Raw genomic sequence first — 13,514 nt, 5'->3', positions numbered from 1 at the left:
GATACCAAGCAAATGCTGGCACTCACAGTTACTATTTCAACACTGAAAATGAGAGTGGAATGGAAATTCTTGCAATTCACACGATTTCCTTGTTTAACTGTAGCATATGGACAGTTTCTCTTCAAACCCTCCAGAAGAGTGTGGTTTGCTTGCTTTTGTTTTGTGTCTTGCATTGTTTTGGGGGGTTTCCTTTATTTGTCACTTGTAAATTAACACAGGCAGGACAGCCAGACCATTTTTCCAAAGAGTTTCAGCCTCACTGAGAATACTTTTAAATAGCCATAGCTTCAAGAAAAACACAGGGTGCATGAAACCTTCCAAGCAGGCTTACCAGTGGGAAGACGAATTCGCACTGAGACAAAGCCCTAGGCAGTATAAATTAATCCAAATTTTCAGTGTGAGTGGTTACAACTGAAGCAATCCAGGCAGTGTTAAGCATGCAGGATTCCCCCAACTTAAAAAAAAAAAAAAAAAAAAGTCATCTGACAAAATTCCACTTGAGTGACCATATCTATAGAGATCTTCAGGTACAACCTAGAGCAAGATAAAACCTCACTTTTTTGCCTGTTGTTCCATTCTGATTAAGAGTTATTCCAGGAAGTCTCCATCTTCAATTCTTCAGCAGATAACACTCAGGTTTTTACAATAGAAGAATGCCTAGTTCAACAGCTTCAAAAATACATCATCTTTAGAGTACACACACACCTCAGCAAAAATGTTATTAGTAATCACTTCGATTCCACTTTTTCCCTGGATGCTTCTGAAAGCAGAAAGGTAGAAATAAAGCAGTTTGCCCTGGAATTTAATCCCAAAGGCTGTAGTCTGTTATTACCATTATTTACATACTGCTACTGCAATAAGGAAATACTGCACTTTGCATTACTGTAACAGGAAAAAGAAAAATAAGGAGGGGTACACAATAAAACCAAACTTGCTCACTTGGAATACTCTAAAATATGTGAAGGGCTGGTCTTAGAGGCAAACTATCAAGATTACAGAATAAAGCACATGGCTGCCACTACAGAAGCAATCACACTAACCTTGCCCCAAGGGAATTTACATAAAATATCTTCTAATACTGCTTTCCTTATCCAACAAGCCAGAGCCACACACAGTAAGCAGATGAACATGCATGATCTGTAAAGACAACTGCTTTCAGAATGCTCCATTTACTTAGCAAGTATTGCAATAAAAGCAGAAAGAATGTGAAAATAATTCATTTACAAAGGTCATTTTAAAGGCGCTTCCATCTCTCAGCAGTGTAGGATTAACAACTCTATGGTTATTAAGAGACTTAATATCATTTATGCTACAGTAGTGCCCAGAGGCTCCAGCTGAGACTGCAGCCTCTCTTGAGTGGAGTAAGTATTGGAAAATTACTGTACTGACTGACATAAAATGAGAGTGCTCTTTAATATTGCCTTTTTTTTTTTTAAGCATAACCTTTGTTTAAACCAAATTATTATCTCTGTAAGTTTTACGGCAGTTCTCTTGCTGTTTAGCTTATCTTTAGCTTAAATATGAGTATGAAATACAAGCACAGTTCATAGTTCAAGCAAGTGCGTATGTTCAAACAGAAAGCTGTAAGCATAGCATTGAAACTCATATGCCCTGTACTTCTGCCATACAGCCCATGGGGTCTACAGACAGATACACAATCCTTCATTTATCAGAATCTGCATAAAAAGAGAGTTGTATGACTAGGCTGCGGTCTATACCCTCCACAACAACAACAACAACAACAACAACAATAATAAATAGGTGTATGGAAATTCTGGGCCTGTAACTAATAAAATAATCTAGGATAAAATAGCAGGCTCTCAGAATTCTCAACAAGACCAAACTACTGAGTGTTAAATATTAAGCAGAACAAGTGGAATCTGCATGAACTTAGAATTACACAATCATAGAATCATTAGGCATGGAAGAGACCACTGAAATAAGCTAGTCTAACCATCTACCCATCCTCACTATGCCCACTAAACCACGTCCCTAAAACTTCTTAGTCAGAAGTCGTAGGGGTTGGAAGGGACCTCCACAAGTATTTGAATAATATGTAAATAATTCTATATAGCAGGGATAGTACAATGTGCTGTTGAAGTGCAATGTCTTTCTCCATTTTTTCTGCTGACACTATTTCTTCCAAACTACAAAAGCTATACTGTAACACCCTGCAAATTTTTTTTTGTTTTATACTGATTACATCACAGATGCGATTTGTTAGTCTTAATTTAAGACCTGTTGGATGAAAACCAGCAAAGATCTCTTCAGGGAGTCTTCAAAAAAATTAAAATTTTAAATCATAAATTATTTAAAAATAATTTAATAACTTTTAGCACCAAGTCAAAAACACAAACATCCCTCACAATTTTCTACCCTATATAGGACAGATATTACACTCTCATTTATTATGAGACTTTGTGATAAAACAGAAAACTAGTAATCAAGTAAGTATTCAACAACCCAAAGTATGTTGTCATGACAGCCATAAGCTTGACATCAGAAGAAATGTACCCCAAAAGGACACGGCATTTCCTGATCATCACAAACAATAGGAAGCCAGTACCATCCGTGGCTTTGGTACATTCACCACCATGTAGGCATAAGCTGGATCATAAAAGCACTGGCAGAACTTTTCTGTAGTTTGCTTCTTAATTTCAGTGACAAAGTTGGCACAAGTAATAAGCACTGTCATCATTTCTCAGTATTTCTTCCTGCATCTGACAGGTTTGCCCCTGTCCTGTCCATCGTAAGCACATTTCACAAAAAATTTTGGTTCATTGCAGTACAATTCTGAGCATTTTAACCAGCTTCTTAAACCAATTTCCATAGTTTAACGTTGGAATTGAACAATCTGTTCCAACAAACCATGTCTGGAATTCATATGATCTTAAATGTTTAATGAAGAACAGATTTTCAGTGAGCATCCTTATTATTCTGTCTCAGGGAGGATCTTACCAGATAGCAAAGCTTAATTTTTCATTCTTTCAAAGAAGAAACTACTTCATTAGAAGTATGAGAGATCAATTTCCACTTTTACTCATGAAAATCAAAGTCTGAAGCACAGTACAGAAATTCTAGTAGGTCCACTACAAAATTAATATTTCACACAACAAACATTTTGAATTTTCATTTTAGAAGTTGCCTTCTTTGTTACGTACCTCAGAATCACCTATTAAGATCTACAGGCAAATTTCACTACTGAAAATGAATCTGGAAAAGTAATTCAATAAGTAACTTACTGTAAATTGGCTACTTTTACTGATACAGGAACATGGGGAAGCTGAGTGGCCCATTTCAGTGTAATATCTTGATAAACATACAGCATTTTACTATGGTTTCCGACTAGAGTGTTTATTGTTCCTTCTTTCACTGTTAGAAATATAAAAACAATTTAAAAATGAAAGCTATTATCATAAGCCATTACTTTCTTTTTGGAGTTACATACTACCAAACTATTTATTCGTTTATTTCCTTTTAAGACATCACTTGTTTTAAATCCATTTGTAGAATTTTAAAGCGTTAAAAATTATGAAAGTTACATTGACAATAACCAAGGGTGTATGTAATTAATTACAAATATCTATTCCAATCATACAACACACATGCCAAAACTTTTCAAGGTTCTAGCCAGATGTGTTTTATAACCTAAGATATGAATAATAAAGACTCATAATTATCACGCTGGCATGCCAGGATAGGTATGACAAACACACAATAGTATCAGTTAATTACATTCTTCGCTAATTCACTTAACTGTGAATACTGATTAAAGATTCATACACTTAAATGTTTCATTTATAACAGAAATCAGAAAGCAATCAAGAAGCAATTTAGATCTTCTACAAAACTTACAAGTCTTAAGAACATGTTAACCTACTCTATATTAACGTCTGAAAAGCTTTCATTGAATAACAGAAGGTTTTCCAACACTAATCTGTCATTGTTCCACATTTGGTGATTTGGTAGCCTGGGCAAATTTACTGAAACACTAAAAACACATCATATTTGATGATGAGAAAATAAGCAATTTAGATTCCAAAAGTCATGGTATTTCAGATTAACAATATTGGAAAATAAATCTAAGAAGAATGCAGCTATTATTGTGTAGCTTTTCTATAATCAATAGCATATTTAAAAGAATATACCATCAGTGGTATAAAAAAAAAAAGAGGAGGCTACGGAAGTAACAAACCTAAAAGTTTCAAGTTGAATTTTACAAACCTGAACAATAAGGAATGAAGCAACTTGGACTGTAATCAAGCTTTTTCATGAAGCGAATTTGTCCATTATCCTTCAGGCAGAAGAGGTTTCTCTCACCAAGTACAAAAACAGAAGAAACTGCCTGATTAAAGGAGACAATGCATATATCCAGTGCTTGTTCTCCAATGTTGAGAACCCAATCCACCTTTAAAAGAAGGAAGTACACACTCGAGATCAGCTGACAACTGCAAATTTAAGAAAAACTCAAAAATACACAGAGAAAGCTCAGAATTAATCCAGCTATAAAGGTACCAGTAGCATAAGTGAAAGAGAAAAATCAAGGTCTAAAATTCTCCAAAAACAGAGTAATAAAATCATTTAAATCTGCCACAGTACACATCCTTAGGGTAGTGTTGGGGAGAAAAAGTGAGAACCTATTCTACTGATATATAATTGGAATCACAGACAAAATTTAAGCCCACATAGATGCTTGCACACAATAACGTACGCCCTTCAATCTGAAGAATGGTTCTGCAGATGAAAACATATTTACTTTTCCAACTTCATGCACTGATATAATAAAGGACTATTTCAAAATCCTTCCTTACCTACATCCGTACATGTTTAAGCAATATTACTGCTTATCAATAGCTTTCATTAGTTTATTTCAGCTCCTTTGAAAAAACTTTAACACGCACGTGCAAAAATTGCTTTTGACACTGCCATGCTTGTTAAATAAATTCAGAATTTCTGAAATCAAAAGCCATTCAAATGTCACCACTTCCTAAATTAACAGCATCAATCTTTTTGCTTAAGAACAGAATGTGTTAGTAAACATAATGGCATACCTCATATACAAAACTGGAAGTGTCACCTTGAAAGAAAATATTACCTTTGCTTCAATGTATGCTTCTCAATTCATATTTAAAAAATCATTTTATTTACAGTATGTTTGACGAAACTTCTAAATTTCTTATTAAAAAATAATGCCTTCTCCCAATTCAAAGTATAGGATTCTGGTTGACTTAAATAACGCGAAAACATTCTACTACTACCCAATGTAAGGAAAAAATTCTCCCTATATTTTGTTGTCATACCTGAAATAAGCTAAATCAGCATTTTGCGTAGTATAGTGAGTGGACAAGCAGTTCTAAAAAGGAGCAGAGCCTCAAATTCTATTCCTCTCAGCAACAGGAGGTCGATTATTAAACAGTTTATTAGCCACAAGGCTCTCCTGAAGATCACTGACTTAACAGGTTTTGGAAAAAAGAGACCAGGATACTGACTATTTATGGAAACATATTTTTCAGTGCTGAGTTTTCTATTAAAGTACAAAGGACTCTCCAAGTACAGGCAGAAATACAGTCTAGAAGTACCACAGATCAGATTCTGCGCTAGAAAGGCAAAGACTGCTCTGAGAAATAGTATTACAGTATACAGTTTTAGTGCTTTTTCTGTTGTTATTGTTTTTCTGAGAACAGCAGTAAGTATTAAGGCCCAACATGAAACAACGAGGGCTCAACAAAATCCTAATAGAAACGTACAGGAGACTTTCTGCTGCCTTTTAAAAGCAACTGGATAGGATTCTTCATCACCAGATAATGTTTCCATTCATTACTTAGCACTGGTCTTTTTTGAATGCATACCAGCCACCATATAGGTTATGTAAAATAAACAGCATTTACCACAAGTTTCTTTCCAGAACTAAGTTTCTGTTGTACTGTTTCTTGTCTTCCATCAGCGTCTGTTGCAAATGCCAGCACTTGGTATCTATTATAGGAAGTTCAAAAAAAAAAGTAATACAACAAAATACAATGTCTCTGTAGTTAAAATCTTTACATTAAGTAAAAATAAAATACAATTATTCGTATTTTGAGTATACATAGCAAAAGCAGAACCTAAAAAACATTGTCAGAAAGCCTACCGCAGCACAGCCATAATCAGCAAAGATGTTAGAATAAACACTGTTGTAGAATAAAAACTATGCGTAAGGCAGAATTTAGAAGAAGGGTTCTACTCAGGTTTTCTCTGATGTTAATGTAATTCAACAGCTAACTATACTAAAGGATGGAAATACCTTGCAAAAGAGACAGATGCAAGAAATCAGCATCTTTTCAATTTGTGAAGTTAAAATAGCAATTAAAAAAATGTTTTAAATTCTCCCAATAAATTTTATAATAAACTACTGTATTCAGAAACACTGTCCGGACACACAGAGATGGGATCAGGAAAGCCAAGGCACAGTTAGAACTGGACTTGATGAGAGACGTGAAAAATAACAAGGGACTCTACAGATTGAACATTGGTCAGAAGAGACAGGCCAAAGAGAGTACACCGCTTCTGATAAATGGGAAGGGAAAATTGACAGACGTGGAGAAGGCTGAAGTACTCAATGAGTTCTTTGTTTCAGCCTTCACTGACAGCCAGGCTTCTCAAACCCATGAAAATCACATTCCTGAATCTCTAAGAGGGGCTGGGAAAGCAAAATGCCCTTTACTGTTTGAGAAGAACAAATGTGGGACCACCTCACGAAGCTGGATGTGTACAAATGGCGGGACAACTCGCATCCCAGGGTTCTGAAGAGAGCTGACTGGTACGGTTGCAGAGCCCTCTCCATCATATTTGAAAAGTACCTTTATTTGCAGTCCATCTACCCTCTCCCAAATTGTTAACAGAATGTCTGTAATGTGTTTGTGCAATATCTACAAAAATGTCTTGTTAAGTTTTAGCAGAATAAATCAAAGGCGGTATGGCTTGAGAAATTCAGGTGATAAAGTAGAATAATACATGACAATAAGTATCACGTTAGATTAACATTTCCTGGATTAGATTCTTAAGATGTAATTTGTAAATAGTAATTAAGAAGTGGCATTTGCATTTTTATATACTTATTTCAGCACACCTTTACCCTTTCATACCATGAGCAAGAGCCCTTCTGATAAAGTCAGAAAAACACCATTTCAGGTAGAAAATGAAATTTAAAAATACAATGTTTCCATATATTTCCAGGAAGTTAAACTTCACAAATAATTCCCTTCTACACAAAATACTAGAATGGTTCCTTAAGTGCTCTACATTTTGTTGTAGTCAATACAAGTCCCAGTGCAGCCTATGAATAATGATAATTGCAGTCAGTGTGAAAATAAAAAGAGAAAGAAAGAAAATGGCCATGATGGGTAACAAAGATTGGGCATTACACTTGGCCTCTCCCACTACTGGAAGCAAAATAACTTAAGCTCAGGAAAAAGATTTATGACAACTGCATTCAAACTATTTCACAAAATAAAGAATTTTCTTCCTGTATTCGTTTCAACATTATTTCACAGAGGTACCTAAGGTGGATGCATAGTAACGTTTTTGTTCCACTCTGAAATTTTTAGTAGCATCTGTTGCTCAGTGAAGTGTTTTAGTGTACCTAAAACCAGAAAGCAAAAAAAACGCCTGTGAAGGTGAAATTAATGCAGCTTCACAGAAAAAGAAGCAGAGATCAAGTAACGCAATCTGTTGTAACACTGAGGGAAGAGATGTTGAAAGACATTTTAGGAAGGCAACAACCAGTGTTTTCAGTGCTTCCTATGTAGTTCACTGTTTTGAGTGCTTCCCAGTTCTCTACTGCTTAACTGCAGAGAATAGTTATCAGAATTAGCAGTAGAAGACATTCCCAGAAGTAAAGCAAACTCAAAATATTTACCAGAGACTCAGAAGGTTACAGAAGTCTAAAAAACAAAGTTGCAGTTGCACTTTTGATGCCGTACTCTAAAATAACTTCATATATAAATTGATGTACAAGCTACATAAGTCAACAATGAGATAGACTCAAAACTACTTGAACTGAAAGCTTCAGAAGGTGGTGAACAGTGCCACAAAGTCCACAGGGAGACTTGCACAAATGCTATATCCCAGGATTCAATGTGGGATCCTAATTTCTTGTGTGTTCAAGCAACATAACAGTGCTTCAATACTTAGTGAGGCTACAAATAATTTTAAGAACAAAGCATCGTCCATTTATTACCTTCATGAGTAAAGAATGAGACACCATTTGCCATAATATGGACGCATTTTCTGAAAAGGCAGAACTGTTATTTTCAGTTATGATCAAGAAGGCAGCTAGTGTCTTATTTTAACATAAAAAAATATTCTTCAAAAGCTACATAGAGAAAATGCGTCTTCATAGTACAGAAATGTGCGCTGTATTCATGTGAAAATGCTGGTGGTAGGAAGACAATAAATAGTAATAACTGATTAGTATTGTTAATCAAAATAACCAGGCTACAATATCTGTACAGAAGGAACATTATCTGCAAGCTCCTAAATTTCACAGTGTCATTTGTTTGCGGTCTTAAAATATGTAGAACCAATCTGTCTTTCAAGATACATTTAAATATTTACTAACAGTAGTGGAGTTGATAGTAAACAGCTTACCAGATTTAGTTCAGAATGAGACAAGCAATATAGCTTCTGCCCTAACCCTCTATTTTCTTTTTCTTTCTTTTTTTTTAAATCTCTTTTTGCAGTTTGGCATTATCCTTGCATTTCAGGACATTTATTCTTATATTTCAGGTCTTTGATGAGGGTGTTAAAGAAATATTGGCTCCAGTATCGTCTCCTGAGGAACATCATTCATCTAAGGCTGTTAGTCTGAATCGACGGCTACTTTGGAAGTCTGACAGTTCTGTCACATTTTCATCCATCTTGTAGTTGCTAATTCTCCACCACCACTCACCACCCCGCATTTATTGTTAGACATAAAAATTCAGAAGGCCTAAGAGCAGACCTTATCAGCTTTAATGGAGAAAAGATGAGGCAAAGCAGGCACTACTCTAAATGCAGTAACATCATAGCTCTGCATCTGTACATGACTTCTAGCTCCTTCTCTTTGTTGCCTAGGCTGTGTCTGTGAACATGTACTTCAGATGGGCCTCCTCTCATCACACTTCCTTTAAGGAACTCTGAAAGCATTCCCTGCTGAGCATTTAGCCCTCATCTGTAATTCCGACATTTACTTGAAGTATTTGGCACCTATCCCTCAATCTAGAGCTCCATGAGGTTATCAAGACTCTACTGACAGGTGAACTCCACTTCTCCTCACCAGCCCTTATTGCCTTAAGAAGACCTCATGTTCAAAGTGTCACCGCGAATCTCTTCTAAAAACTGAACAGATTAACAAGATTAACAAATATTTGCAGCAAAACAAAACATTTCACTGAAAAAAAAAAAAAAAAGAAAAAAAAGAAAAAAAAGGTGTTTGGAAGAACCATCATCTTGCTTTAGCAGTACAGTACAGACAAAATGGAATGGAAAAATTAGACAGAACCGAAGAAAGAAAGAGTCTAGCACTTGCAGGACTGTGTGATGAGTCTTCAATAACACAACAAACTCAAATAATTATAGAATTAATGTGACTACAAATTACACAGGAAACACAGTTTGCTTTTTTCAGCAAAGATAATTAAAAAATCACATGTGGTTATTTTTGTTCACATACTAAATAACAGCACCAAAATATGCCATAATTACTGAATATTAAAACTTACTTGTAACTCTCAACCTGTCGAGAGGAAGACACTGTAATGAAAGAATCTGTCCGAGAGCTGTAAGTCAAGGGACCAGGCAGAAGAAAACCAGGTAAAAAACGGCCAAAAGCATAGCTTTCCTGTTCAAATAACATTAGCATCCCATCCATGGACTGTATACATATCAAATCTCGACCTAAGAAAGAAGAGCAAAGGGAAGATATATCAAGGAAACAAAACAACATTAACTAGACAATTGAACTTTTAACAATTGCAGAATGAAAAGTTGTATTTACACTAATAGGACTAATTTCAATTCACGTTTACTAATACTAAATATTTCAACTTCAACTTACTTCTTGCTTACTATAAAGAACAAACTTAGTATAAAAAAATAAATCTAGATAATTAGGTGTTTTGGATGTCATTCAGAATATATTAAGAACATTTTAAAGCAAAATTCCTGACCTTCTAACTACTACAATTGTAGTTTCAAGAAATGTTTCAATACTCCAAGGGGGAAAAAAAGAAAAGGCCTCTATACATCACAAACAGTCATAACAACCATGAATTAAAACTAAATAACCTATTCTAGTCTTTCAAGAGTAGTTAAACAACATAACAAGAATTCCTACAAATATATGTTGCTGTTAAAAATAGTACTATGGCAATGTTTTCCACAGCCTGCATTCATATTTTCTGTCTTCAAGGAATGAAGAAATAAACAGATTCACTCCATTTGTTGCAAACAATATTAAGAACAGAAAAAGTCAGCTCGGAGTAAATGACTTCAAGCCCTTATTTTATAGCCTGAAGACATGACTTGATATGTCTCTAAAACACCAAGCTAAATACAAAGCTTCATTTTGACACATTCTGAGGTCAGAGGCCGATTATGAGTTTTGCATTTCTTATGTCAATGCAGTAATCCAAGCAAACAATGTTTTCCATGTATTTGAAGAGAAAGCCATACCAATAAGATTAATAGCTTGGAACCATTAATGGAAATATCTTTCCTGAATTCAAAGAAAAGCCCCAATCTGGCAAACGTAACACAAAATAATGTTATTCAACATAAATTTATCTGCATTAAAATACTCCACCATATCTAGTATATAATAGAGCTCTAATATATAAATGGAGAACTTGAAAAAAATTCTTTGATCACTCAAAGCCCATCCCCAATACTTTAAGACTGTTTTCCAACACAAGAAGATGAACTGAAACAGAAACAAAACAAAAACTCTTTCTTACACTTACATAGCAAAGGTAGCATAAAGGTCAAGATTACATTTAATACTTGAAAAAGCACTAAGTGTAAAATACAGGGGAAAGTACTGTTCATCTCTACTGCAATTCCTCATAGAAACTAAGTACTTGAAAATAAATACTCTTATTCAAGAGTATTGTTGGTATTGTCTGCTTGAAAACAATTCGTGCATATGCGTGTGTGTATATTTATAGCCCCAGAAGTAATGCCTCCTATTTATTTCCATGGAAACTACAACAGATACAAAGAGCACAAAAACACTATTTGATAAAGCAAATTCTCAGCACAAACAACTGTTTTTCAACATAGACAACACCAACAGGTATGCAATTTTGCCAGTGATGAACAGGAGACCGATCACCATGCTTATAAAAGTCTGCGGCAGAGGAGTGACCCAATGTTTCACAGTTGCTATGGCCATGCCATTGCCCACACAGTCCAGAATTTAGGAGGTGCAAAATCTGGACTATACAGTGTATGTGATAGTACAGTACAAGCAACATCAGCAGCGTGCTCCACAGTCTCAAACTGGAGTTGGATCTGGCATTATCATAGAATAATCGAGGCTGGAAAAGACCTCATGTAGCCCAACGATCCACCTACCACCATTGCTGCACACGTTGCAAGTATGATCAGGTGGCCCGCTTTTTTGGTTTGTTTTTGTTTTTGTTTTTTTTTGCTGTGACTTCTTACTTTGTCTACTCTATTCTGTCTAATAAATTGTTTTCATTTCCTTTAATTTCCATATTTCCTTTAGGTAAGGAGCAAAGATGAAAGCAGCTACAAGAAACTTTGAATAGATAATTAGTTAATTAAACAAATTAATTGGTATGTGGTTTATAACACATTGTTCTCAGAGAAGTCATGATATGGTAAACAGGATAGGAAATTCCTAGTTCAGCTTCCTTTCATGGGTAACAGCTCTAGAAGGGCTGGTAATTATGAAATTCCTCAAACAACATCTTACTTTCTCAAGCTAATACTAACTGTTTTGTATTAAATCCTTACTTAGATTCTGATGGGGAAAGAATTCTGCCAAATGGAGAGAAGCGTGGACAGGATATAGTGTTGCAAGAGAAAGGTTGTCTTCTTCTATGGCCTGACTCTGAAAGTTTGAGCCTTCAGCTTACACAGTATCACAGTGTAGCAGCTAGAGGTGGTTTGTTCAGGTTCCAGGCAATTCAGAAGAATCACCTTTCCTATCCCAAACTACAGTGCATATTTCTTCACCTGCTGAGAGCTGCATCTTGAACTTGTTTTTCAAGGGGAAATTTGCATATTGCTACTCCATGGACTGCAGTTTTGTCTCTAGCTTGTAGCAGTGACACCACTATCACCATTAATAAAGCTGCAACCCAGGAAACTGTCACCTTCTGCCTTGTGTTAGTTCAGTTGGTCCTGACAGCCTTAAATAGTGTTTCCTTCTGTTCCTCTGTGAGCATCTGTAGGATCCACATGGAGCAAATTCTGTGATATTCCAACATTGCCACTGCTGCTTCCAAAACGCTGAAGCTGATATTCAGCTCCATACACAGTTCCTTGGTCGCAATCTGCCGATTCGCATGGATGAGCTGATTGAGATTCTCTTCATTTTGTGGTGTGACAGCTATGCAAGGCCATCTCAAACATAACTTGTCTTTCACATCGCTGTCACCACTGCTGAGAAGCACCACACATTGCCTCACTGTAATCACATCCACCATTTGATTCCCATAATCATTCAGCAAGCATCAGTGAATACCTATGGACGCCATTTAATCTGCCTGGAAGAAATCAATCCCATATCTTTGCTTCATATACACGTCCATATCAGACTGCCCATCTGCTGCTATCTGCCACATGGCAAGAAAGTTTAACAGAACATTGGTGGGAAGGTTCAACATCTACTGCCATACCACCAACATCCAACCTCTGATGTTGTGGGACAACGTAATAAAATAGGAGGCATTACTTTCAGAGCAGCCCTCATATTTGGATAGCTGCCAGTATCAAACACTTCAATCTTGCCTTAACAAGGTAGTAAGCGCATTTTTAACAGATTAATTTATATATTAAAGCATAAAAAAAGACTTTCACTTAACATCAGAAAACCCCACATTCCTTTTTAAACATGAAGTACTCTAATAATCAAGATTTTTTTCTGGTGACTGAAAAAAAAAAAAAAAAAACCTTAGCTGAGAAAACCATAAAATCTAGTTTCTTTGTTAGTACAGATGTAGATGTGATTCAGTGTAGGAAAACATTAGAGAAAAGCAACTCAAAGAAACTACTGAGGTACACATCAAAAGTACTCATATATCTGCTACTGAAGTTAGCAAGTTAGTACATCTTTGGTTTTCTTTTCCTACCTCAGCAAGTGAAAAAATGTAAATGTATAATTTTTCTAACAGCTCTTTAAACCATTGTCACTAGCAACTTCAATACAATGATTAAGCCTCAAAGTTTAGTATATAACATTTTGAAGGCTTTTTCTCAAGTTTACAAAATAGAAGAGGATACATTTAGCACTGTTAGTAGATTTAAGTCCT

General features: G+C 35.6%; 1 protein-coding gene across 1 annotated transcript in view; it reads right to left on the bottom strand.

Moving 5' to 3' along the window:
- Window positions 1–13,514, bottom strand: part of BBS9 (Bardet-Biedl syndrome 9) — a 273,671-nt gene that overhangs the window by 237,305 nt on the left and 22,852 nt on the right. Inside the window, exons 7-10 of the mRNA XM_042888262.1 lie at window positions 9,738–9,912; window positions 5,889–5,973; window positions 4,225–4,408; window positions 3,243–3,372 (exon numbers count right to left, since the gene is read on the bottom strand). Coding sequence (XP_042744196.1) covers window positions 3,243–3,372; window positions 4,225–4,408; window positions 5,889–5,973; window positions 9,738–9,912 — 574 coding nt within the window. The remainder of the gene's footprint in view (window positions 1–3,242; window positions 3,373–4,224; window positions 4,409–5,888; window positions 5,974–9,737; window positions 9,913–13,514) is intronic.

Source organism: Lagopus leucura, unplaced genomic scaffold (assembly GCF_019238085.1).
Source record: "Lagopus leucura isolate 7727_CA_CO unplaced genomic scaffold, USGS_WTPT01 Super-Scaffold_100157, whole genome shotgun sequence".
Lineage (NCBI taxonomy): Eukaryota > Metazoa > Chordata > Aves > Galliformes > Phasianidae > Lagopus > Lagopus leucura.
Note: the sequence above shows the minus strand (reverse complement) of the source record. Positions and strands in the feature narration are given on the sequence as shown.